Source organism: Zalophus californianus, chromosome 10 (assembly GCF_009762305.2).
Source record: "Zalophus californianus isolate mZalCal1 chromosome 10, mZalCal1.pri.v2, whole genome shotgun sequence".
NCBI lineage: Eukaryota > Metazoa > Chordata > Mammalia > Carnivora > Otariidae > Zalophus > Zalophus californianus.
The window spans coordinates 39,877,756-39,905,654 of NC_045604.1; the positions used below are offsets into that span (position 1 = coordinate 39,877,756).

General features: G+C 40.2%; 1 protein-coding gene across 3 annotated transcripts in view; it reads left to right on the forward strand.

The window, feature by feature from the left end:
- CENPF (centromere protein F) overlaps positions 1 to 27,899 on the forward strand; it is a 96,189-nt gene that overhangs the window by 24,550 nt on the left and 43,740 nt on the right. The window contains exons 1-7 of one of the 3 annotated variants that reach the window (XM_027612784.2): positions 12,704 to 12,816; positions 15,347 to 15,549; positions 16,774 to 16,970; positions 22,021 to 22,142; positions 22,508 to 22,599; positions 24,415 to 24,706; positions 25,842 to 26,044. In XM_027612784.2, the coding sequence (XP_027468585.1) occupies positions 15,388 to 15,549; positions 16,774 to 16,970; positions 22,021 to 22,142; positions 22,508 to 22,599; positions 24,415 to 24,706; positions 25,842 to 26,044 (1,068 nt within the window). In that variant the 5' untranslated portion in view covers positions 12,704 to 12,816; positions 15,347 to 15,387. Of the gene's footprint in view, positions 1 to 12,703; positions 12,817 to 15,346; positions 15,550 to 16,773; positions 16,971 to 22,020; positions 22,143 to 22,507; positions 22,600 to 24,414; positions 24,707 to 25,841; positions 26,045 to 27,899 lie in introns of those variants that run through there. The other 2 variants (XM_027612785.2, XM_027612786.2) reach the window with 2 other exon arrangements.

A 27,899-nucleotide genomic window follows, 5' to 3' on the forward strand; every position in this document is an offset into this window, starting at 1 on the left:
CAGGGAGAGTGAGACAGGGAAAGAGGAAAAGTCAGGGGAAGGGTGTGATTTCCCAATTGTCACTGCAGGGCCAAGGGCTTGGTTTTTCCGCCATCTTTCAGAATCACATTTGTGAAAGAGGAAATGCTCAACCATCCATCCACTGGTTCCTGACCACGTTCACTGAGGATTGTCTCTGGAAACTATAATTATCCCTATATTTCCAGGCTGTGCTTGGGGGGTGGGTTAGCAGCCTCCCTTAGCTCCAGAGAAATCCCTGGATCAGAGAAGTGGGGTGACCTGTGGCTTGTGCTTGGGGTGGAATTAGTCTGAGCACACACAGAACTGTCTTCTACAGCTGTGGCTGAAATCACAGGTGGGCCAAGGGGATGTCCTAAAAGTACTTGCTATGACCACACCTTACCCTGCTTAGATCCACTTGTCCCCATATTAAGTTTACTCTGAAATTGTACCTTCAAGTGGTGGCCACAGTGTCTACAAGACTTTGTACAGAAGAATTAGTAGAATGAGCCACAGTGGTTCCTGCTATTACAGCTGGTCCCAAGGCCATGACTGATATTCATCAACTCTGTGCCTACCATCCATTCTAGATTTTTCCATCTTTGGCCAGTATCAACTGATCTAATTTATTTGCCTGGTGGGGGTATTCCAGAACTTCATCTCAGAGTGATCAGGCTTTTGGTTGCCTTGCCCTTGTTGGACTGTGGTGGCTGCAATTACTTGTTCACTGTAATGTCACAGACATAAACCCATAGGAATACCTCCAGTGATTCCTCTGAGTTCCAGACATATTCTTCCTGCCCCTTTTATGTAACAGCAAGCCTAGTTTCTCACAATAATCTGGGTTGATTAGCCTCACCAGTATTGTAACTCCTTTCTTTGCCTGCTGGTTTCAATCGCATAAACAAACAAACAAATAAACAAACAAACAAAACCAAAGACCACTTGTAGCTTCAGGGTTTGTGGGACCCTTTTGTGTCACTAGGAGTAGTGTTCCCCACTCTCCACTTTACCCAGTAGGGTCCAAAGTAGAATGGGAAGCACATATGGGTTATTGCGAGTGATAGTGAGAAGGGCTAACTTTTGTTCCATACCTTAGAACCTGGACCTGGATATTCTAGCTATTGAGGACACAACTTGCTATACGGGCTTAATACAGAGAGTGCATTATGGAGGATGTTTCCCTAACTCCACTGGAGGCTATGCCTAAACTAGCCCTTAACAGGCTATTCCAATGTGGTATCTGTATTAGTTTCCTAGGGCAACTGTCACAAAGTACCAAAACCAAGTGGCTTCAGACAATAGACATTTATTTTCTCTCAGCTCTAGAGGCTAAAAGTCTGAGATCACAGTGTTGGCAGGACCGGTTCCTTCTGAGGACTGTGAGGGAGAACCTGTTCTCTGCCTCTCTCCCAGCTTCAGGTAGTTGGCCAGCACTCCTTGGTATCCCTTGGCTTGTGGCAACTCCACTAGTCTCTTGACATTCTCCCTGTGTCTCTGTTTCTGGGTCCAAATATCCCCTTTTTATAAAGACATTATCCTATTGGATTAGGGCTCACCCTAAAGACCTCATGTTAACTGCTTACATCCGAAACAACCCTGTTTCCAGTCAAGGTCCCATTCTGAGGTGCCAGGGATTAGGACTTCAACATGTGAAATTATGGGGGACACTCTTCAACCCATAACAGCATCAGACCAGCTACTTCCAGGAAATAGGCAAGATACGGTAGAACCAGCAACCCTGTGGTCACATACATATTTCTCAATGGGTCCTCTGGTCTAAAGCAATTTCATGCAAGAGCACAAAATCAGCTATTCTGTAAGCTCTCACATAGGAGAGCTGGCAGAGGCTCTGTAGAAAGAAAAGATAAACCCACATCCGGAGTAGGTATTGATTCCTTCAGAGTGGAGTTGGAAGGGTTCCAGTGCAACATTGACTTGCCACCAAGAAGCTGGTTGTTTCTATATCTATAATGGAAATATAGCTAGAAAATCTGCAAATATTTGATAAACAATATACTTCTAAATAACCCACAGGTGAAATACAAAATCATAAGGGAAATTAGAAAATACTTGAACTGAATGAAAATGAAAAGACAAACAAAATTTGTGTCATCCAATTCTCCAGAGAAGACATCCAAATGGCCAACAGGCACATGAAAAAGTGTTCCACGTCACCCATCATCGGGGAAATACAAATCAAACCGCAATGAGATACCACCTCACATGGGTCAGAATGGCTAAAATTAACAAGTCAGGAAATCACAGATGTTGGCGAGCATGCGGAGAAAGGGGAACCCTCTTACACTGTTGGTGGGAATGCAAGCTGGTGCAGCCACTCTGGAAAACAGTATGGAGGTTCCTCAAAAAGTTGAACATAGAGCCACCCTACGACCCAGCAATCACACTACTGGGTACTTACCCCAAAGATACAAATGTAGTGATCCGAAGGGACATGTGCATCCCAATGTTTATAGCAGCAATGTCCACAATAGCCAAACTCTGGAAAGAGCCCAGATGTCCATCAACAGATGAATGGATAGAGAAGATGTGATATATATATGTATATACACACAATGGGATATACGCAGCCATCAAAAAATGAAATCTTGCCATTTGCAATGATGTTAATGGAACTAGAAGGTATTATGCTAAGCGGAATAAGTCAATCAGAGAAAGATAATTATCATACAATTTCACTCATATATGGAATTTAAGAAACAAAACAGAGGACCATAGGGGAGAGAGGAACAAATAACACAAGATGAAATCAGAGAGGGAGACCAACCATGAGACTCTTAATCATAGGAAACAAATTGAGGGTTGCTGGAGGGGAGGGGGTTGGGGGATGGGGTAACTGGGTGACCGGCATTAACGAGGGCATGTGATATAATGAGCACTGGGTGTTGTACACAACTGATGAATCATTGAACTCTACCTCTGAAACTAATAATACACTATATGTTAATTAATTGAATTTAAATAAAAAATTCTTTTTTTAAAAGATTTTATTTATTTATTCATGAGAGACAGAGAGAGAGAGAGAGGCAGAGGGAGCAGCAGATTTCCCGCTGAGCAGGGAGCCCGATGTGGGACCCGATCCCAGGACCCTGGGATCATGACCTGAGCTGAAGGCAGATGCTTAACCATCTGAGCCGCCCAGGTGCCCTAAATAAAAAATTCTGTGTCATCGGGTAAAGTTAATACAAACTTTAAATGCTTACGTTAGCAAAAGAAGAAACGTCCAAAATCAGTTATCTAAACTTTCACTTTAAGCAGTTAGAGAAAATTAAACTTAAGGTAACTTAAGGTAAACTTAAAGATAAGATCAGAAATCAATAAAACAGAAATGAAACAGAAAATGGACAAATATTAGAGAAAAAAATCAATATAATCAAAAGCTGGTTCTTTGAAAAGATCAATAATATCAATAAAATTCAAGCTGGGTTAATGAGAGAGAGGGTGGTGGAGAGAACACACATTATTAGCATCAGAAATGAAACGAAAAAGATAATTACATACAACAAGGCCACTGAAAGGATGATAATAGGAAATTTCAAAAAACTATGATCCTGTAATTTTGACAGCCCAGATGAAACAGAAAAATTCCTTGAAAGACACAAACGACTAAAATTGAATAAAGTAAAAAAAGAACACTTTAAAAACCTTTTTTCAATTAAAAATTTTAATTCCTAATTGGAAACCTGCATAGAGAAAACTCCAGGCCCAGGCATGAAAGACTACTCTGGAAAACAGTATGGAGGTTCCTCAAAAAGTTGAAAACAGGCCAATTATATAAACTCTTCCTGAAAGAGATGAGGAGGAAATGCTTCTCAACTAATTTTATGTGGCCAGATTTAACCTGATACCAAAACCAGGCAGTTTTAATCATACTTAATGATATGACAAGATAAGGGGCGCCTGGCTGGCTCAGTCGGTACAGCATGCAACTCTTGATCTTGATTCGGGTCCCATATTGGGTGTAGAGATTACTTAAAAATAAAATCTTTAAAAAATGATATAACAAGATGGAAAACTAAGAACTGATATCTCTCCTACACATTAATTGCAAAAATCTTTGAGAAATATTAGCAATATTCATCAATATATTAAAAGGATAATATAGCATAGCCAAGTGGTGCATATAACAGTAATCCAAGGTTGCTTTAACATTTGAAAATCAAACAGTGCATCCCCATGATATATGAATAAAGGAGAACTACCATAGGATCATCTCAATAAGTGCAGCAAAAGAATTTGATAAAATCTAATACCTATCCATGATAAAAACTGTCAACAAACTGAAACAGAAAGAAACCTCCTCAGTCCGATAAAAGGCATCTATAAAAACATACCGCTATCATCATACTTAGTGGTGAAAGACTGAATGTTTTTCCTGAGATCAGAAAGACAAAAAAGATGTCCGCTCTTATTACATCCATTTGACATCATACTTGAGGTCATAACCAGTGGACTAAGAAAGGGAAGAAAAATAAATAGAAAGCATAGACTGGAAATGAAGAAGTAAAACCATGTTGATTCACAGAGAACACGTTTAGGAAATAGTAATGTACAAAAAAGCTACTAGAACTATTAAGAGATGTTATGAGTTAACTTGCACTTCACTTGCCAATTCATATGTTGAAATCCTAATTCCTACTACCTCAGATTGTGACTTTATTTGGAGACAGGGTCTTTGCAGAGTTAGAATGAGGTCAACAGGTTGGGGCCTGTTATTGACTGAATGTTTGTGGCCTCCCCAAATTCATATGTTGACATTCTAACCCCTCAGGGTGATGGTATCAGGAGGTGAGGCCTTTGCAAGGTAATTAGGTCACGAGGGTGGAACCTTTGTGAATGGTCTTCGTGCCTTTATAAGAAGAGACACCAGAGACCTTCCGCTTCCTCTCTGCTCTGCCCCTGTAAGGAGGGAAGAAGATGGCCATCAGGTGAGGAAGAGGTCTCTCGCCAGAGCCCAAACATGCTGGCACACCTGATTCCAGACTTCCTAGACTTCCGAATTGTGAGAAATAAATTTCTGTCATTGAAGCCACCCAGTCTATGGTAATTTTTTTAAAGATTTTATTTATTTATTTGAAAGAGAGAGAGAATGAGAGAGAGCACATGAGAGGGGGAAGGGTCAGAGGGAAAAGCAGACTCCCTGCCGAGCAGGGAGCCCGATGTGGGACTCGATCCCGGGACTCCAGGATCATGACCTGAGCCAGAGGCAGTCGCCTAACCAACTGAGCCACCCAGGCGCCTGTCAGTCTATGGTAATTTATGATAGCAGCCTGAAGGAAGGCAGGCTCTAATCTAATATGACTGAAGTCTTCATAGAAAGGGGAAATTTGGAGTTGCCATGCATATAGGGAGAATGTCATGTGAGCATGAAGACAAGCCAAAGAGAAAGGCCTGAGACAGATTCTTCCCTTATTGTCTTCAGAGGGACTCAATCCTGACAACACATTGGTTTTGGACTTCTAGCCTTAAGAAGTTTCTGTTGTTTAAGCTATTCCGTTTGTGATGCTTTGTTATAGCAATCCTAGCCAATACAAGACAGGTTAGCAAGTCTGCAAGATACAAGGTCATTTTATAAAAAGACTTGATTTCTTTATACAAGCAACAAAATACTAGAAACTAAAAATTTTTAAAATCCACTTACAGTAGCATGCAAAAAAGGAAATACTTATGGATGAATATAACATTTCTTAAATAAGACTCAAAAAACCATGACCTATGAGAGAGAAAATTAAATTGATTCTATCAAAATCACAAGTTTCTGCTTTTTGAAAAGCAGTATTAATAAGTTGAAAAGACAACACATTTGGAGAAAATGTTTGCAAAATATGTATCTGACAAAAGCTTTGTGTCCAGAATATATGAGAAATCATAGGAAGAAGACCAACAACTCAATAAAAAACATAGGCAAAATATTTTAAGAGACACTTCATAAAAGAAGACATACACCGAGGTAATAAGCACATCAAAATATGGTCAACATATTAGTCATCAGAGAAATTAAAATTAAATCCACTGTGAGCTAACATTCACACCAAGTAGAATGGCATAAATTAAAGACTGCCAATCCACGAGCATGGAACATTTTTCCATTTCTTTGTGTCTTCCTCAGTTTCTTTCATGAGTATTTTATAGTTTTCTGAGTACAGATTCTTTGCCTCTTTGGTTAGATATAGTCCTAGGTATCTTATAGTTTTGGGTGCAATTGTAAATGGGATCGACTCCTTAATTTCTCTTTCTTCCGTCTTGTTGTTGGTGTATAGGAATGCAACTGATTTCTGTACATTGATTTTATATCCTGCCACTTTACTGAATTCCTGTATGAGTTCTAGCAGTTTTGGTGTGGGGTCTTTTGGGTTTTCCATATAGAGTATCCTATCAGCAAAGAGTGAGAGTTTGACTTCTCCTTTGCCGATTCGGATGCCTTTGATTTCTTTTTGTTGTCTGATTGCTGTGGCTAGGACTTCTAGTACTATGTTGAATAGCAATGGTGATAGTGGACATCCCTGCCGTGTTCCTGACCTTAGGGGGGAAGCTCTCAGTTTTTCCCCATTGAGAACGATATTTGCTGTGGGTTTTTCATAGATGGCTTTTATGATATTGAAGTACGTACCCTCTATCCCTATACTCTGAAGAGTTTTGATCAAGAAAGGATGCTGTACTTTGTCAAATGCTTTTTCTGCATCTATTGAGAGGATCATATGGTTCTTGTTCTTTCTTTTGTTACTGTATTGTATCACGTTGATTGATTTGCGGATGTTGAACCAGCCTTGCAGCCCAGGGATAAATCCCACTTGGTCGTGGTGAATAATCCTTTTAATGTACTGTTGGATCCTATTGGCTAGTATTTTGGTGAGAATTTTTGCATCCATGTTCACCAGAGATATTGGTCTGTAGTTCTCCTTTTTGATGGGGTCTTTGTCTGGTTTTCGGATCAAGGTAATGCTGGCCTCATAAAATGAGTTTGGAAGTTTTCCTTCCATTTCTATATTGTGAAGATGTCAAAGCTACCTAGAGCAATCTACACATTTAATGCAATCCCTATCAAAATACCATCAACTTTTTTAAAAGAAATGGAACAAATAATCCTAAAATTTATGTGGAACCAGAAAAGACCCCAAATAGCCAGAGGAATGTTGAAAAAGGAAAGCAAAGCTGGTGGCATCACAATTCTGGACTTCAAGCTCTATTACAAAGCTGTCATCATCAAGACAGTATGGTACTGGCACAAAAACAGACACATAGATCAATGGAACAGAATAGAGAGCCCAGAAGTGGACCCCCAACTCTATGGTCAACTCATCTTCGACAAAGCAGGAAAGAATGTCCAGTGGAAAAAAGTCTCTTCAACAAATGGTGCTGGGAAAATTGGACAACCACATGCAGAAAAATGAAACTGGACCATTTCCTTACACCACACACAAAAATAGACTCCAAATGGTTGAAAGACCTAAACGTGAGACAGGAGTCCATCAGAATCCTAGAGGAGAACACAGGCAGCAACCTCTTCGACCTCAGCCGCAGCAACTTCTTCCTAGAAACATCGCCAAAGGCAAGGGAAGCAAGGGCAAAAATGAACTATTGGGACTTCATCAAGATAAAAAGCTTTTGCACAGCAAAGGAAACAGTCCACAAAACCAAAAGACAACCGACAGAATGGGAGAAGATATTTGCAAATGACATATCAGATAAAGGGTTAGTAGCAAAAATCTATAAAGGACTTATCAAACTCAACACCCAAAGAACAAACGATCCAATCAAGAAATGGGCAGAAGACATGAATAGACATTTTTCCAAAGACATCAAAATGGCCAACAGACACATGAATAAGTGCTCAACATAGCTCGGCATCAGGGAAATCCAAATCAAAACCTCAATGAGATACCACCTCACACCAGTCAGAATGGCTAAAATTAACAAGTCAGGAAACGACAGATGTTGGCGAGGATTCGGAGAAAGGGCAACCCTCCTACACTGTTGGTGGGAATGCAAGCTGGTGCAGCCACTCTGGAAAACAGTATGGATGTTCCTCAAAAAGTTGAAAAATAGAGCTACCCTACAACCCAGTAATTGCACTACTGGGTATTTACCCCAAAGATACAAATGTAGGGATCCGAAGGGGTACGTGCCCCCCAATGTTTATAGCAGCAATGTACACAATAGCCAAACTATGGAAAGAGCCAAGATGTCCATCAATAGATGAATGGATAAAGAAGATGGAATATTATGGAATATTATGCAGCCATCAAAAGACCCTGAAATCTTGCCATTTGCAACGACGTGGATGGAACTAGAGGGTATTATGCTGAGCGAAATAAGTCAATCAGAGAAAGACATGTATCATATGATCTCACTGATAAGAGGAATTCTTAATCTCAGGAAACAAACTGAGGGTTGCCGGAGTGGGGGTGGAGTGGGAGGGATGGAGTGGCTGGGTGATTGACATTGGGGAGGGTATGTGCTATGGTGAGCGCTGTGAATTGTGCGAGACTGTTGAATCACAGACCTGTACCTCTGAAACAAATAATACATTATGTGTTAAAAAAAAAAAAAAGAAGATAGCAGGAAGGGAAAAATGAAGGGCGGGAATCGGAGGGGGAGACGAACCATGAGAGACGATGGACTCTGAGAAACAAATGAGCGTTCTAGAGGGTAGGGAGGTGGGGGAATGGGTTAGCCTGGTGAGGGGTATTAAAGAGGGCACGTACTGCATGGAGCACTGAGTGTTATACGCAACGATGAATCATGGAAGACTACATCAAAAGCTAATGATGTAATGTATGGTGATTAACATAACATGATAAAATAAAATTAAAAAAGATAAACAGTAACACATTTTGTCAAGGATCCTGTAAAATTTGAATCCTCATACGTTGCTAGTATAAAAGTAAAATAATAAAGGCTCTTTAAAAAAAAATTAAAGACTACCAATACCAAGTATTGGTGAGATGTGTATCAGATCAAACACTCATGCACTGTAAAATAGTGGTTACTTTGGGAAAGATTTTGGGCATTTCTTAAAAACTTAAGCACTTTCTTAAAAACTTACTATTTGATGCAGTAATTCACTCATGTATTTTACAGGAGAAATGAAACATATGTTCATGTGAAAGTTTGTACACAAAAATATAGAAGCTTTATTCATAATAGTTCCAAACAAGAAACAACACAAATGTCAATCAACAAGTGAATGGATAAACCAATTATATATCCATGAAGAGAAATATTACTAAAAAGTTATAGGATAGGTAAATACAAGTACAGTAAGGATGTGTCTCAAAAACATTATGCTGCGCAAAAGAAGCCAGATACAAAAGAGTATACATTATGTAATTCCAGTCATATGAAGCTCTAAAAAAAAATATATATATATATATATATTCAATGTATAGTGACAGAAAACAGATCAGGGTTGGAGTGTGTTTTGGACTTTTGGGCAGTGGGTAACTGGAAAGGGGCACAAGGAAATCTAGTGTGAAGGATTATTTATATTTTGATTTTGATGTTGCTTAGGGGGGGTGCATATATTTTTCAAAATCCATTGCACTATACACCTAAAATTAGTGTATTTTATATGAATTATATCTCAATAAAAACTTAAAAAATTAGGTCTAGGTTTTCAAAGTGGATAAAAACAAAATCATGTGCTACTTGCAAGAGAAGCATCTAAAGCATATAGACACAGAAATGTTGCAAATAAGAAGATGGAAAAATATATTCCACCTAATACTAACTACAACAATAGACTCTAAAACAAACTGAACCAAAACAAACAAACTAAAATAACAGCCTCGACAACCAGCAGAGCCACCACCCAGATAGTGCTCCTTCCTCATGGAACGGACATTGTAGTGAGAGAGACAGTCTTGTAATTAGATAGAGTCACGTAAAATTGTAAATGGTTTAAGTTTTCACTTAGCTGAAACATTATTATGAAATCATAAAAAATAAATTGCTGCTTCAAATAATAGGTTATATTGTATTCATGTTTCAGAGAGACAGACTTCATTTATAGAAAGAACTTTCATGTTTTGGGGAGGGGGATAATTGATTAAAAGGAGGTTGGGAACTTATTTAATCAAATCTAAAAAGGAAATGCAGTGTAATGAGAGAGATATGATGATTGGACAGAGCGTAGCTTGAGAAAGTATTTCTTCTTCAAGGGAAAGATGTGAGCAGTGTTAAGTGCTATGAGGAAAACTCAGGAAGGTAGGACCAGTGGAAGATTCTTGTTTACAACTCAGAGCAGAGTTCCTGAGACACAAGGGGCTCCAGAACACAGAACTTTTGAGCCAGAAATACGCTTCCTGTGGTTGTAGCAGGAAAAGTGGAGAGAAGAATGGGTGTAGATTTGGGCAAATTTGTAGATGTTGGTGACAGGCAGTTGGTGTTCCTGTCAGACGTCTTTCATTTTCTGTCATCTGGGAGATGTGGTCATCTTCTGAGAGCCAGAGTAGAGACAGTAGTTGGAGGAGATTAGAGAAATTTTGGACTTGGGAGAAAGGACTGTGGAGCAGCATTGAGACCCCAGTTAGAAGTCATATATTTAAAGTGGTTCCTATGGGGGTGCCTGGGTGGTTCAATTTGTTAAGTGTCAGACTCTTGATTTCAGCTCAGGTTACGATCTTGGGGTGCTGGGATCAAGTGCCACATCTGGCTCCGTGCTCAGCATGGAGCTGACTTGGGGTTCTAGCTCTCCCGCTGCCCACCCCCTCCCCAGTTTGTGCTCTCTCTCTCTCTCTCTCTAATAAATAAGTCTTAAAAAAAATAAAAAAATAAAGTGGTTCCTATCTGCGCAGTCCTGGGAGTTTTCTCCAGCCCCATTCTGGAGCATCAGTGCTCTTAGGAAGGGTCTGGAAAGGTGCATGCATATAGGTTTGAGGAGACAGAACAAGAGGCAAGAGAGTTGAGGATACTAGCAGAAGAGTGGTTTAAGTGATGAACCCTGCAATCTAAGCTGGAGAGGAAAAGATAGAAAGACTCAAGGGCAGTGATTCATGGACAGAAAGTAGAGATGGTGGATGAATAGTCCAGAGAGAGTAGACTGACTCAATGAGATAGCAGCTTTAAAAGGAGAAGTGAGGGAGTTGAAAATGACTCTCAGAAGACATCTGCATTTTGTTGGCTGGGATTCACCCTCTTCAGGCCCTAAAAAGACAGGCAGGGGAAGGAAATCATAATTGAAGTCACAGAATAGTCTCCATTACATGATTCCCCTCTTCAAGAAGCCACTGTATTTCTTTACTGATTATTATAGATGAATGTAGTACAAGGCTTGGCTATACAGTGACCACTCAAGTAGGTATCTACTAAGAAATGACTAAATCAATAGTAAATGCAATCCTTGAATATCCTCTATTGTATGTCTTTCTAATTCTGTTTTCCGTAGGCAGCTAATAGTTGAATAATTACCCCTAGGAAGCAGTGGAGTTGTGATTAGTGTTGGAATCAGAATTTGGTTCAAATCCCAGAATAACCAGATGCTAGACTAATCATGGCAGTGTCCAGTAAAAGTTTTCCTCACCTATTGGCTCCCTCCCCATTTTGGGGGGATTCAGGGATAGTGGAGAACAAGGCCTTTCTCCAGATAGGCTTCCCAAGATGGTCTTACTTTTTATGTGCAAAGTTACTAGGGAGTTACTAGAGATACGAAAATGAATTAAAACAGATTTTACACTATAGGAATTGTTGAGACTGCTAGGAGAGACAGACATAAATATATACACTGATTTCTAGGAAAGATATAGGAAATAACTATCTAAGGTGTGGGTGAAAATAGGGAGGTTTTATGTAGAAAGTGGCATTTGATTTGGGTACTGAAGGATGAGCAGAAAAGGTAAGGGACTATCTAGAATGCAGTAAGCATCTAATGAAAGGTAGAGAGAGGGTTACAGAAAACTTGGAATCTATTGAGGAGGACAACAGCATCAGAGATATATTAATGTAACAATTCATTGTTTTGGTTCTGTCTTTGAAAGCTTATTTTTAATTGGATAGGGAAATAGAACAAGTACATAAATACACACAAAACTAGTGGGCTTCATAAAAAGAGATTACATCCAGTTTTGGAGATTCTTCTGGCTGCAGTGTCCTCCCCTGGAATCCAGCTAACAGGTGTTCGGATTCACCTCTTTAGAGTATGATCAACAGAGGACAGCAGTTAACAGTGAGATCCTGTATGCTCTAGATTCAGTTTCAAATTAGGGAGCTTCGATGTGCCTCAGTTAACTTTTAAATAAAATGGAAATACTTTCCTCAAGGAATTGTTAAGAATGACACTGGACGAAAATGCACAGCAAGCGTACTACCTCGTATCTATGTCCTAAATTGTTTATTTAATAAGTAGATATCTAAAGTGTTCTCCAGACAGCACAATTCCGCTAGTTGCGGGCGATAGCCCACACCCTTCTAATCCGCCCGCCGGGTTCCCTGGCTTTTGCGGAAATAGCGGTGCAAAACTTCTTACAGCCTCTGAAAAAGCACGTGGTCTCCGCCCTCCCACAACAACAAAAAAACACTAACTCTAGTGCCGGCCCCAGGTGGTGAGGGCTTGATTTTTAAATCCATCCGAAAGAACCAATCAGAACCGGCAGTCCGAGTGCGCGGAAGCCGATTGGTCCATTCCTACTTAAGGTGACCAATAGGCTTGGAGGGTGAGTTTGGTCTGTCCCGGAAGCGGGCGAATTGAAAACCGGTGGCGGCCGCGGGCAGTTTGAATTGGAATCTGGGCTGAAGCCCGCGGAGGCTGCACTCGAGCCCTACTCTCTGAGGGGTCGTCTTTCCCTCCCCGCCAGCAGGGTGAGTGTCCTGCGTGGGTCGTGGCTTCGGCGGCGGGCGTGGGCGGGGGGAGCGCAGCTGGCTTTCTGCCCGAGGATCCTGGGCCGGGATGCCTGTGGGATCGAGCTCCCGGGCCCAGTGGGTGCAGCGGATCCCCCCCGCCCCACCTGACGGGACCAGAGGATCGGCTCGGGTGAGGTTTATTAAGGCTGTCGGCGCCCCTCTGCTCCTGGGCGAGCTGTGCTCGCACTAATGTCCGCAGACTCGGCTCGCTCACGAGCTCGTACTTTGGGGGATCAGTTTCCTCCTCTGTAAGATACGTGAATTGGAGATTAACAGATATTTCTTAGCAGCCGTCTACGCCCAGAGCCAGTGGTCCCTTTTTGAAATTTGGACGTCGGTCCTTTGTTGCATGGAGGAGATGAAAGCTTGGGTTTTGATCTGCGCGGCACGTTGGTGTGCCTATTGTTAGCTGCGAGAGCATTTCTCGCGTCTTCCACATTTATTTGGACACGCTTGGGTGCCTGGCTCTGCTGTTATGAAGACCCAGAAATAAATAAATGACCTGAGTCCTATCCTTGAGTTTTGTCTAGAGGAGCGGAATTTTCACTTTTAGGCTCAGCCGTGGCATTGTAGGCGGCGACTCGGGGTTTCTTGGCTGAGATGGGAGCTCCTTTTAAAGGGAAAGCGTTAAAGTGGGCCTCCAGTACTGGGGTGAGGTGATTCGGACATAAAGAGTGCCCTCCCCATATTTAAGATAGAAAGAGCATTTTCTGCAAAATCCTTGCAGGAACCTTGACACCCGGGCTGTTCCTCAACTACCCATCCTCCTTTACACCTGTTGCTTCTTACATCTTAATCTGGAGATTTACACTTCTTGTCCTTTGCCCCAGTGGCTCCGTACAGCCTGCTGATGTTTGATGCCTTAATCTGATCAAAATTAGCTTGGGTCTGGTGATTGTTTTAACCACTTCTTTATAGCTGTATCTTAGACTTTGAAATGGAAAAACACTCATCTTGCTAGTTTTCCTTCTGTTTATTTTCCTCATCTCTATCTTTCTAAATTGACCCTTTCATTATTTTGTTGGTGATGGTGTCTTGATGTAACAATTTCAGTGGTTGGCAGATCTGTTTAGGACAGTTATCGGTTGTGTGCCTCTGGGGCATTGTACCCTCATCCCTGCATGGGCAGGCTAGATTGGAATGGAGGGAGAAGCCTATTGTGACAGTGTAAATTGTCCTTTGTTGGTGGAGAGAGAGGTATGAGATTTCTTTCAGCAGTTTTTGGGCAAATGAGAGTGGAGTTTAAGATGGTGTGTTCAAAGAACTGAGATCTGGAAAAAGAAAAAAATTAAACTGGCAAAGAAAACACTGCTTTCCAAGGCTTAATATCTAAACTATGTTTTCCATGAACTTTGCTCCCTCTCTTAATTTTTGAACATCTTTTTATCATTCTGAGCACTTTTATCAACTGTTTATTAGTTCTGATAAAAAGTTTCATTGATACATCAATTGAAGCAAGACACTAAAATGTTTGTGGACTTCATGTAGCAAAAAGCGGATTCTCACCTTCCCCAAGTAGCTGGAAAATGAACGCTTTTCTTTAGGTTCTAGAGACTAATGAATAAAGAACAATTACCATACTTTTCTCCCAGCTGATTTAAATTTCCTAAGATGTGGCTGAGAAGGAGGTAAGCCACTTCCCTCTTGGTACCAGAGGCTGAAATATACAAATGAAGTGTTTTCGAGTATTAATATAATAGCTAACAGGTACAGAATGCTTATCAGGAAATATAAGATTCTTCTAAGGCTTTGGGAAGTCACCGCCATTATTATCCACACTTTACAAATGAGGAAACCAGGGCCCAGAACAGTTAAGTAACACACCCAAGGTCACACACATCTCGTCCGTGGCTGAGCTGGGATTTGAATTACTGAGGCTATGTACGGGTTTCCTCATCAAGGTCTGTCTGGAGCATGGCTTTCCTGGATTCTAGCACTAATATGGCATTTGCTCTTTGTTCATTCATGCATTAATTCAACACGTGATAACTGCTGGAAAGGGGGGCAGGGGCTGTGCCATCACAGGCTATGGCCAGGAGATATGACTAGGTTAGGGATCGCCCTAGGGAAGGCTTCCCAGAGGAAGAGAAACAAAAGTATGCATGACAGTGATGTGAAGAGGGAAAGAAGAGCATTTGCAAAATAACTTATCATGAGTTTTCTTTGTTAATAGGAGCTATTTCACCTATTTCAGAGCAAAGTACTCCTGTTTTATATCATGATAACAAAGTGAGAGAAAGCGGGTAGCTAAGCAGTCAAACCTGAGAAACAGGAAAAACAGAGAGCCAGGGAAGCCACACAAGCATCTTAGGTACCTCACAATGAGAACGATTGGCGGTCACCTTTCAGGGCGTGGGGAAGATCCATGTCCTATTTCCTTATCTTCCGCAATGTGAAGCTTGGAAGCTCCTTAGAGACTCCTTAGTCCCTGAGGCTTTTAGGTCTCTTTTTATGACAGTAAGACCAACAGTCTGCTTATTCTTTCCAGTTTATTTATAAATGTGTGACTGGTAAAGAAAGGAGAGCAACATGAGCTGGGCTTTGGAAGAATGGAAGGAGGGCCTGCCTACGAGAGCTCTTCAAAAAATCGAAGAGCTGGAAGGCCAGCTGGACAAACTGAAGAAAGGAAGGCAGCAAGCGCAGTTCCAGCTGGAGACTCTGGAGGCCGCGCTGCAGAAGCAGAAGCAGAAGGTATCACTGAAGCCCTGGCTCTTAACCGTTCAATCAGCATGTGGATTATTTGATTTTGGTCTGTAATTTCGAGAAAAATGAGTGTGTTCTCTGTGGGTGGTAATCTGCCCCTCTCCTTCTTCTCCAGCCTCTGCCCCTCATACTGAGGGCTGCTGAGTTCCATTTTCATTCTGTTAGGGACCACACATGGGAAACTGCATTTGGGTTCCATACCAACATGGCCAAAATTCTCTGACTCCGAATCTGGGGGCCGGTATTAGGGCACTTTGCAGTTCAAATGGATATTGCTCCCTGAGGGTGGGCTTTTCACCTTGGCATTCCCAGACTTCTCTTCTGGGCTAGGAAATGAGAACTAAAACAGTGCTTCTTCCTTGCCTCTGCATTAGCCAACAAGTTGTGGTACAGTCACTGCTTCTGAAATGGCTTCCCTAGTGGGAGAATTTTTACAACAACTGGCTTCAGTGGCCGGACTTTCTTTTCTTTTCTTTCTTTCTTTCTTTCTTTTTTTTTTTTTTAAAGATTTAGTTTCTTTTAGAGAGAGTGAGGGAGAGAGCACGAGTGGGGGGAGGAGCAGCGGGAGAAGCAGACTCCCCACTGAGCAGGGAGCCCGATGCGGGGCTTCATCCCAGGCCCCTGGGATTATGACCTGAGCTGAAGGCAGACACTTAATTGACTGAGCCACCCAGGTGCCCCAGTGGCCAGCCTTTAAAATGAATTGCTAAGAGAGATTTATAGGGTTTATTTTTGATTTTGTTATACTTGAAAGGACATTAAAGCCAAGTCCCTTTCCAGGAATGGTATGTATAGCCCTGACCAAAGACAATATAATCCATGACTTTATAGAACTTTTCTATCTAGTCTTCAAAGTGAGGTCATTTAAAATTGCTGTGTTTGTGGGGCGCCTGGGTGGCACCATCGGTTAAGCATCCGATCTTGGTTTTGGCTCAGGTCATGATCTCAGGGTCGTGAGATTGAGCCCCAGTCAGGCTCTGGGCTCAGCATGGAATCTGCTTGGACTTTCTCTCCTTCTCCCTCTCTGCCCTGTGCTCTCTCTTTCTCAAATAAATCTTTAAAAAAATTTTTTTGTGTTTGTGAAGAAGCACTGACCTATGGATTACAGCAACCACATCTCACAATAATTAGTTGTTGGTGTTACACTCAGATTTACAAATACTTGGTAAATTCATGAAGTAAAAGAGACCTATTTCTGCACGATTCTGTTAGGTTGAGAATGAAAAAACAGAGGGCGCAAACCTAAAAAGGGAGAACCAAAGCTTGATGGAAATATGTGAGAATCTGGAGAAAACCAAGCAGAAAATTTCTCATGAACTTCAAGTCAAGGAGTCACAAGTGAATTTCCAAGAAGGGCAGTTGAACTCCAGCAAAAAACAAATAGAAAAACTGGAACAGGAACTGAAAAGGTAATTATGTTTGAGTGGTATTAATGTGGATATCTTTTATATGTGTTCATTGGATGCTTTTATCTTTTCCTTTAATGGTGTAATTATATGTCACAATCATTTTCCCAGTGAAATAAACAATGACTTGAGGAAAATTAATTCTTCTATACTTCAGTGCTATAATTGCATAGCTCAATACTATGTAAATGCATTAAATGGCTTCTTGCTTATTCATTTATTCATTCAAGATATATTTATTAAGCTGCTTCATGGGCCAGATGCTGTGTTTTCTACCAGATGATGTAATATTAAATAATACCAAATCTCTCAACAATGAGTACTAGAAGATGGAGGGGAGTTAAGCATATCTAATACTGATGGCTTATGTTTCTTCCTCTGAGTGGAAAAGCTGTTGTAGAGAAAGAGAGAACTAGGGAATTTCAAAAGACCTAGGAGCACTGAGGGCCCCGTTGAGGTTGGAGACCAGGAATTTATAGTGGGACCCATCTATAGAGTTGTATGCTTTTTTTTCTTTTCCTTTTAGCATCTGGGAGGTAAATGCTGAGAATGTGAACAGGAGGATTGAGTTGGGGTTGTTTTTGGCCAGGGTAATGGTATGGAAGATGGTGGAATATTTAAGGATGCTGGGAAGAGAGTGGTTAAAATTGTGTGCCGTGGAATCTTAAGCTGGAGAGGGAAGGAAGCATACTCAAGAAGGGGCTCCTACTGGGGCGCCTGGGTGGCTCAGCCCTTAAGCGTCTGCCTTCGGCTCAGGTCATGATCCCAGCGTCCTGGGATCGAGACCCGTATCGGGCTCTCTACTTGGCAGGGAGCCTGCTTCTCCCTCTCCCACTCCCCCTGCTTGTGTTCCTCTCTCGCTTTGTCTCTCTCTGGCAAATAAATAAATAAATAAAATCTTAAATGAAAAAAAAAACGTTCCTACTGAGATCCCCATCTTCCATCTTAAGCATTACATAACCAGTTTGCCAGTTTAGGCAATAAAAAATGGTGCCTATGACTTCTTTTCCATTAAAAGAAAAAATCCAACTTGAGACATTAATCAAAATAAATCCAGTGGGACCAAAATACTGCTAGCTTATAGATGGTATCTTCTTGTTCTAATAGTGGAATTTTGTAAAAATAACAAGGGTAATACAGGTGGAAAGCAAAGTGGACGTCAGCAGATTGCCCCATTGTTGATTCTGCTAAGACACACCCAGAAATTAAAAAAAAAAACAAAAACAAAAACAATTTCATTTTGAAATAACTTTAGATTTATAGAAACCGTTGTTAACATCTTACATAACCAAAGTACAATGACCAAACCAGAAATAAACATTGATTCAATACTATTCACTAAACTATGGACCTTGTTAGAATGTCACTGGTTTTTCCAGTCATGAGCTTTCTCTGTTCCAGGCTCTGATCCAGGATTCCACATTACATTTAGTTGATATTTTCTTAGTCTCTTTCTAAGCTGTGACGATATCTTGTTTTTTGTGTCCTTGAAGTTGTTGAAGAGTCCTAGTCAGCTCTTTTGTAGAATAGTCCTCAATTTAGGTTTGTCTATTGATGAGATCAAGACTTTTCAGCAGTGGCATAATTCACATTTGGGACTAGATGGTCCTTTGCTGGGGAAGGCTGTCCTGTGCATTGTAGGATACTTAACAGCGTTCCTGGCCTCTACCCACTAGATGCCAGTAGCATCTCCCCCACCTGCATGTTTTGATAATCAAACATGTCTCTAGTCATTGCCAAATGTCTTTTGGGAGGGTAAAATCATCCTGGATTGAGAACCACTGGGTCAGATTGAGGTTATGAATTTTGGGTGAGAATACCACAGAAGTCGTGATGTGCCTTTCTCAATGTATCCTATCAGGAGATACGTGACCTAAGAGGACTTTTACCCTGATTCCCTGGCTGAGGTGTTCTCTGAGTTTCTCCACTGTGAAGTTACACTGTTTTTCCCTTTGTAATTTATAAAGATCTTGATTCCATGAAATTTTTTTTCCTAATGTGGCCACAATAATCTTAATTATACCAACCTCTCAAATTGAAAGTTAAAATACTTTAAAATTACTCTTATTTGTCTTCCTGCGAGGATAATTTAGGTACACAGAAGTCTCTTCCTAATTTTTTTCCTACCCACGTAGGAAGGTGGCTCTCTATAAGTTGCATGTTGGAATGATAAATAACTTCTATCTCATTGAGTTTTTTGTTTTCTTGTTTACTGTCTGCCATACCAGACTCCATGAGAACAGAGACCTGGTCAGTCTTTTTTTTTTTTTTTTTTTTCAAGATTTTATTTATTTATTTGATGGAGAGAGAGACAGAGACAGACAGCGAGATAGGGAACACAAGCAGGGGGGCAGGAGGGGAGAAACAGGCTTCCCGCTGAGCAGGGAGCCAGATGCGGGGCTCGATCCCAGGGCCCTGGGATCATGACCTAAGCCAAAGGCAGACGCTTAATGACTGAGCCACCCAGGTGCCCCGAGCCCTGGTCAGTCTTATCAGTGTACCCTGTGTACCTGGCAGGCCCTCAAATATTTGTCGAATAAATAAATGAAAGATAGATAGTTGTTTTTGGAAAACAGATGTTAGGGAAGTAGGAAGCTTACTTTCAGAATGCCAGAATAGTTTTCTTTGAAAGTACATTTTGGCTGCTGGTTTTAGAAATACGGGTTTATTTTTGTTTATTTTTAAAGATCTTATTTATTTATCTGAGTGAGGAGAGACAGAAAGAGAGCGAGCAAGGTGATGGAGAGGCAAAGGGGGAGAGAGAAGGAAAGAATCCCAAGCAGACTCCCCGTCGAGTGTGGAGCCCCATGTGGGGCTTGATCCCATGACCCTAGGATCATGACCTGAGTGGAAACCAAGAGTCGGTCACTTAACTGGCTGAGCTACCCAGGTGCCCCAGAAATATTGGTTTTAATAATTTAGACAGAAATGTTTGTATTTTTAACATTTGAGGTAAACATATTTTTGTATACATGTCTATTTTTTATTGCAAAGTGACATTTGGTGGCAATACTTGCAGATATAAAGTGCTCAGAGTTGTGTGTGATACCTAGCAACTTGGTAAGTGTTAACATTATTATTATCAGTTGTTATAGTTGGGGTTAGGATAGCACACTTAGTTTAAAAGTATTCTTATTACCGGTGATGTAGATATAGATGTTTATAAACTATATAAACCTCAGACTGTAAAAACTATTAAGTTAAAAAAAAACTATTAAGAGTACAGTTTCCTAGAATATAAAAACTAAACTAGAAAAACTATTGAGTGTTTTCAAATTCCCACTGCTAACCTTTAAGTGCAGGCAGAAACTTATTTTTTCCATCAGTGGCCACTGATTAGGTTTCTGGAAGGTCTCAAACAAGTTAGGTTGAACCATTGGAAATGTTGGTCAAAAACTGTTGAATATTGACAATCTCATGCAGTTAAACCGCTTAATTTAGTGCTATTTTGGTGGCAGTTTTTGTTTTTCTTTGTAGGAAATAGAAATAAAGGCTTATAGAAATAATAGGGTATAGTTTTATATTTAAAATAAACTTTTTTTCTAATGAAAGGATAGACAGGAGGATAAAGTTTGAATTTGAGAGGAAAAAGAAACACTGATTTTTACAAGCTTCTTTAAAATTCATCTCTAAAATCACCAAATTTGCTACACCTTTGGTAGTCCATAGACCTGGACCATTCATTGTGGTAGCTACTGGCTACATGTGGCTATTAAGTGCTTGAAATGTGGCTCTTACACATTGAAATGTGACAGGGCGCCTGGGTGGCTTAGTCGGTTAAGTGTCTGCCTTCAGCTCAGGTCATGATCTCCAGGGTCCTGTGTTCGAGACCCGCATCGGGCTCCTTCTCCCTCTCCTACCCTTCTCCCCTGCTTGTGCTCTCTCTCTCTCTCAAATAAATAAAGAAAATCTTAAAAAAATAAAACCAACAACAAATTGAGATGTGCTATATGCAACGCTTACCAAATTCTGAAGGTTCAGTAGAAAAAAATGTAAAATATCTCAATAATTTTAGTATTGACTGTAAGTTGAAATGATAGTATTTTGAAAATATGGAATTAAATAAAATACTAATATTAAATCCATTTGTTTCTTGTTGCTCTTTACATGGTAGTAGAACCTTTCTATTGGAGAGTGCTGTTACCAACCATAAGTTCGAATGTGAAGATTTGATTTGCAGAGCAGTCCTTTTTAGCCCAGACATTGCTTTTTCCTTCCCAGTTTGAGTTTGGAGCTGAGTGGAGCTAGGGCACTGGGGCACTTCCTTCACTCCTTGTTTTAAGCAACATGTCCATGAGAAAGAGACTGCACATCATTAGCTGTTCTATGGGGTGTTCATTTCTTGTGTTGAGCTAAAATCAGAGACATTACAGACTTGTGAGAATTGAGTCCTCTTAGGTTGTTTGATTTTGAAAGGTGTTCAGAACTTAAGTGATAGAAATATTCTGTGCATATATACAATATATAGTTTACTTTTCCTATTTCTTTGTGACTGTTGCCAGCCCTGTCTTCTCTAGATGCACTGTTAACTTGATTTTTATGTCTGTGTTTTTAAAATGTCATAAAATACATGGCAAGTCTATGTTTTTGTCATGACTTAATATTCACAAATGATGTCATTCAGTTTTGTGATTTGAGCCCATGCTTCAGTGACACCAGTTTCTTTCTATGTTTCTGAAGTTCTGTTGTTGTTTTTAAATATTCCTGTGTCTTTCTTTGGCTTAGAGTATAAACTTTGCTCAGAATATATCCCCAGCCTCCCAACTCTATAACTATAGTGTCATTACAGATCTTCATGGTAGCCTTTATAACATTGTGATTATTGGTTTATATTTCTGTTTCCCTAACCAGACTGAGTTCCTTTGAAGAGCGGGGCCTGAGTTTAGGTCTGTTCCATAAGTTAGTTCTTGTTAAATGTCTGTTAGACTGATGAAGTGGTAAGAATTCTTAGAGGGTGGGGTTTTCGTAAGTTTATTACTCTCTGGGAATGGGTGGTGCTGGCATTCAGTAGCGTTTGCTCTGATTTGCGTCCTCTTGGGTCCTTTTCTAACAGGTGTAAATCTGAACTTGAAAGAAGCCAACAGGCTGCACAGGCTGCAGATGTCTCTCTACATCCATCCACGACACCACAAAAAATCTTCGCAACTCCACTAACACCAAGTCAATATTATAGTGGTAAGGATTTTTTCCCTTTTACTGGAATTTTAATTTGGTCAAAGAAATCAATTAATTCATCTTTGAATTCAACTTTTAACTTGGGCATTAAAAAGAAAACCTTTTAGTTTGGGCATTAATGCGCTACATATCCATTTGTGTATCTGTTGAGCTATATGGAGCTACCAGGTTAAGCCCTTAAACTTTTCATTTTAGCCTGCAGTGTGTTTTAAAAATAATTCAGGTTCAGAATATTCAAACCCAGCATCTTTTTACTTAGTGTACCACAATATTCAGTTCTAGACTATTGAAATGATTGTTGATCTGTGAATTCCTTTATGAAATCAATGACTGAAGTAAAACTGTTTCTCATTGTCTTTGTTTAGTTTCCAAGTATGAAGATCTAAAAGAAAAATATAATAAAGAGGTTGAAGAACGAAAAAGATTAGAGGCAGAAGTCAAAGCCTTGCAGGCTAAAGTAAGTTAATTATGGGCCTTACAATAGAGTATGCAGTTGAAGAAGTACTTTGATATACAGGAGTCCAGGGTTCACGTAGAGCTTGACACATTTTTCTTACACTGAGAAGATAAAGTTCCTGGCTGATTACCTTAGTTATAATTACTTTTTGGTTTTTAAAAAGTAGGAGTAAAAAAAAATAGTGTGGGGAGATCAGTTTATCCCTAGACATTAGATGTTCATCAAATTCTACAGAAACTGTAGCCATCTAATTATTTCCCTATTGAGATCTAATGGTAAGGGTGGGGGGGACCAGGGTCATTCCAGACACTCACTGGCTGGCTTTATCACCTGGAGGCCATTGATTGCTTCCCACTCAGGCCTTACGGAATGTGCTGATTGCCACCAGGGACATGGGGTTTGAGGGTCATTATTTATGAAATGGTTTTTTAGAGGGGAACATTATCAAGATAATCTCCCCAATTCTGTTAAATAAGCTGCTGGACAGGATTTTAAGCTCCATTTTGGTATGGGTAAATAGGCAGAGAGGTTTGTTTAATGTCAGCAAAAGAAACAAAATGCAGGATTTAGAAACCCCTGCTTCTAGTTAAGGGACTGACCCTAAATATACCTGGTATCTGTAGAATTTATCCTTACCATTTCTGCTTGTGAGATGTTATTTGCTAAAAAAAAAAAAAAAAGGTGGGGGGGAAACAACTTAACTCCAGTTTTGCACCTAATGTTATATTTCTGCTAACCACAAGAACTCGCTGAGATGGGACCATTCACACAGTTTAAGGCTGGATTTATAAGTAGATACCTTACATACTGAGGATCACAAAGTACCTATGAAAGCTTTAACACTTTAAATTATTCTCATGCCCTTGACCCTTGTTTGGAGGTCAACAGGATTCTGATATGTAGCAAAGGTATTGCTTCTTGCGGTGAATAAAAATTAAACGGTAACTCTCTGGTTTGTCATAGAAATATCATGTGCTTTGTGATCCATTTCAGTCATTGGTGCCCACTTTGCTCCTGACATTGATTCCCAGAGTTTTTTCTGGTGGAGAAATTTGAGTCTCTACAAACATGAAACCTCTCTGTGTGGCAAGAAAAGCTTTTGCTATAAAAAAATTTAATGCACCATCTATAGCCATGTCTTGATATTTGTCAGAATGGAGGTAGAGAGAAGAACAAAAGGAGACAAGGGGGACTTATTTGATGAGCACTGAGAAATATATAGAATTGCCGAATCATTGTACACCTGAAACTAATATAACACTGTACATTAACTACACTTGAATTAAAAAAAATAAAGAATTCAAAGCAGTAGCAAATCCGCAAATGTTTATTATATAACATAAAACACCTTATATGACATTTTTTGGGAGTGGTATGGTGGAAAGTGAGATTCTTGAAAGAGTTCTTTAGGTTAATATTTAATTTTGGTCCTCTTTGTGCAAAGCTAGTGGAGGAGGTGACCAAGGACAGGCAAGCAAAGGACACCAAATTTCAAAACTCAGAATGGTAGTGAATACTCACTTGTGTTTAATGGAGTATATGGGGGATGCAGAATAAATATAAAAACTGAGCCGATTTTAATAGATTGGGACTCAAATGGTACTGGTTTAGCCTTCAGTGCTATAGTCTAACCATTCGACAGTTCCTGTCCTGGATATTTGGACCTAATGGTTCTCTTGACTTGATAAACATTCTTTCTAGGTGTGCAGTGGAAGTGGTAACTTCTTGGCATTATGTCTTTATGTGCTATCTGAAAATAAATAGCCTTGAATATTGAGATGTTTAAAGGGCTCTAAAGAGTTTCTGTCTTTACAGAAAGCGAGTCAGGCTATTCCCCAAAGCACAATGAATCACCGGGACATTGCACGACATCAGGCTTCCTCATCTGTGTTCTCGTGGGGACAAGAAAAGACCCCAACTCGGCTTTCATTGAATGCTCTAAAAACTCCGATTAGGAGAGAGTTCTCTGCATCTCACTTTTCTGGGGAACAAGAGGTGACTCCAAGTAGATCAACTTTGCAAACAGGGAAAAGAGATGCTAATAGCAGTTTCTGTGATAATTCGAGCAATTCTCACCTTTTGGACCAATTAAAAGCCCAGAATCAAGGTAAATTAGCTAAATTGAGCTAAATGAAATTGAAATTACATTTTCCTGAGATAATTTCTGAGGTGATGCCAGACATTTTTAGTCCTAAAAGGTGCTTGTGTGTTTTGTTAGACACATCAAAGCCCAATATCTCAATCTGGTGATGTGAAATACTGTTTTTGGGATAAAAGATACCACAATTTTGAAATGTCCTTTTATCAGTACTATAAAGCTGGTGCCCGGAAGCCTTCCAAAGTAGTCTGAGTGGCTTTGTCTTTCCAGAAGTAGGGTGAGTAGGTTACAGTTGCCACGCCCCACGCTTCTCTGTCTTCTTTGGTGGCCCATGGAACAAGCCTGGGGTCTGGCCAGCTTTGGCCAGAGGTGTGGCACGTGTCTGTGGGGCAGCTTTCTCTGCATTGCCAGGTTGTCCATATGGGAGCAAACCTGTAACCTTGGCTGGAGTGCCACACCACAGCTGACAGCCAAGGGCACCAGGTGGTGTTTTGGAATCTACTCTGCAGATGACGATAATTTCCAGTGCTATGATATATAGAAAATCACTGTCAGTGATCGTTGGTGAGAATTGTCACACCGCCAATGCCATTGGAACCGGTATTGTTTGTATGTAGGAAAAAAAATGAAAAAAAAATTACTGTTAATTTTGGCAGTATAGGAGGTTCACACTGTCTTGATCTTTACTGGAGGTAAAGCTACCAGAGAATACAGGGGGTTGAATTTTGCACTGCTTAGCATTCATTTGCATGGATATGGGCACAAAACAAATGGTAGTTTGCCAGTGTATAAAACCAAGTGGTAATTTTTATGTAGGGTATTATATGAGATACACTTTTTGCATCCTCAGTAAGATACTCTTCATGATTTTAGAAAACCATTTTCTTTCCCAAGTTTCTCTGAAAACATTAGAAAATGTGTTTCTCTTGCTTCCTATGGATATTTGAATACAAATGACAATAGAGACTAACCATTGAATTAAATCCAATTAAAGTAGTTTCTGTGTTTAGTGTGAATTAATTTATATTTGTCCTACCAAAGATTTCAGAGCAGAGTAATAACAAATAATACATTCTGAATTGAGCTGTAAAGTTTTTGTCAAAAATATATATTAATTAAGTGTGGGTTTTGTTTGTGATTTAAGAGCTAAGGAACAAGATTAGTGATTTGGAACTACATCTGCAAGGACAAGAAAAAGAAATGAAAGGCCAAGTGAATAAATGTCAAGAACTCCAACTCCAACTGGAGAAAGCAAAAGCGGAATTAATTGAAAAAGACAAAGTTCTGAATAAAAGTAGGGATGAACTGGTGAGATCAACAGCACAGTATGACCAGGCATCAACCAAGGTACTGGACTTCTCATGAGTTGTTGAAAGCCTACATTTCATCTTACAGTTCTTTGGAAATTTTTTTCGTACAATATTTTAACACTTAAATTTATGAAATAAATGTTAGTAATGAACCTCATTGATACATACTAGGCAGTATTGGTGCAGTTGAACTAGTAAGTTCGTTTAGAGTTGGGTAGATGTGGGGTCAAATCCGTACTGCACGTTTTCCTGGCAAAGTGACTTGGGCAAGTCACTGAGCTCTTGTCCATCTAAGAGGGTGGGGAAGAATAAAGATTATGTATACATGGCACTTGACACATACAAGAGGCGACTAAGTAATGGAGCTTTAAAAGAGTCAGGGGCGCCTGTGTTAAAAGTCTGCCTTCTGGGGGCGCCTAGGTGGCTCAGTTGGTTAAGCGACTGCCTTCGGCTCAAATCATGATCCCGGATCCCTGGGATCGAGTCCCACATCAGGCTCCTGGCTCAGCAGGGAGCCTGCTTTCCCTTCTCACCCTCTCCCCTCGCATGCTGTTTCTCACTCTTGCTCTCTCTCAAATAAATAATAAATAAAATCTTAAAAAAAAAAAAAAGAGCCTGCCTTCTGTTCAGGTCATGATCCCAGGGTCCTGGGATCAAGCCCCATGTTGGGATCCCTGCTCAGCCAGGAGCCTGCTTCTCCCTCTCCCTTTGCCCCTACCCCCTCTTGTGCTCTCTCACTCTCTCTCAAGTGAATGAATTAAATCTTCAAAAAAAATAAATAAATAAAAGAGGTTTAGGACATATGATAAAATTTAATCTATTTTTTGATCCAATATATGTACTCTTGTGATTTAATCTTAAGCTTCCAATTAAGGCCAAGCTTCTTAGAGTATTTGAGGGTGTTTTGTTGTTGCTTTGTCCCCAACTTACCTCTAGTGTTTTATTCCCTTTTTTCTATTCATTCATTCATGTACTCATTTGACAAAATATTTGTTGTCTGCCTACTGTATGTCAGGCACTGTTCTAGACCAGGGGAATGAAGCAGTGAGAAGATAGACAAAAATCATTGCTCTTGGGGAACTTCATCCTAATGGTGGATGTGACATAAATATATAGTCACATAGATAATATTGTATATGGTGACAAGTGTAGAGAAAAATGAATTATCTTCTAGGACCAACTGTGATTACTTGGTGTTTCCTGAACCCAGTCTTCATTTGGGTCCAGTGTTTCTTTTCTTTTTTTTTTTAGATTTATTTATTTTAGAGCAAGTGCACATGCAGGGGGGCAGGGGCAGAGTGAGAGAGAGAATCTCAAGCAGACTCCCTGCTGAGTGGGGAGCCTGATGTGGGGCTTGATCCCATGACCCTGAGATGACCTGAGCCGAAATCAAGAGTCAGATGCTCAACTGAGTCACCAGGCTCTCCTATCTGGGTCCAGTGTTTTGCTTACATTTGCCTTTCTTCCTGGTATACTCTTTATACACACACACACACACACACACACACACACACACACACACACACACACTATATATATATTTCTGGATTTTATTTACTAACATTTTGTTGAGGATTTTTTTTGTCTATATTCATGAGGAATATTGGTCAGCTTTTTTGTACTTTTGTTCTGTCTTTGGTATTTGTATCAGAGGTCATACTAGCTTCATAAAATGAACTGGGAACTGTACCCTCCTATCTTTTGGAAGAGATTGTGTAGAATCGGTGTTATTTCTTCTTTATGTGTTTGATAGAATTCTCCATGAAACCATCCAGTCCTGGAGATTTCTTTTTTGGGAGTTTTAAAATTACAAATTTAAGGGGCACCAGGGCAGGGGGCGCAGTCGGTTGAGTGTCTGACTCTTGGTTTTGGCTCAGGTCATGATTTTCATG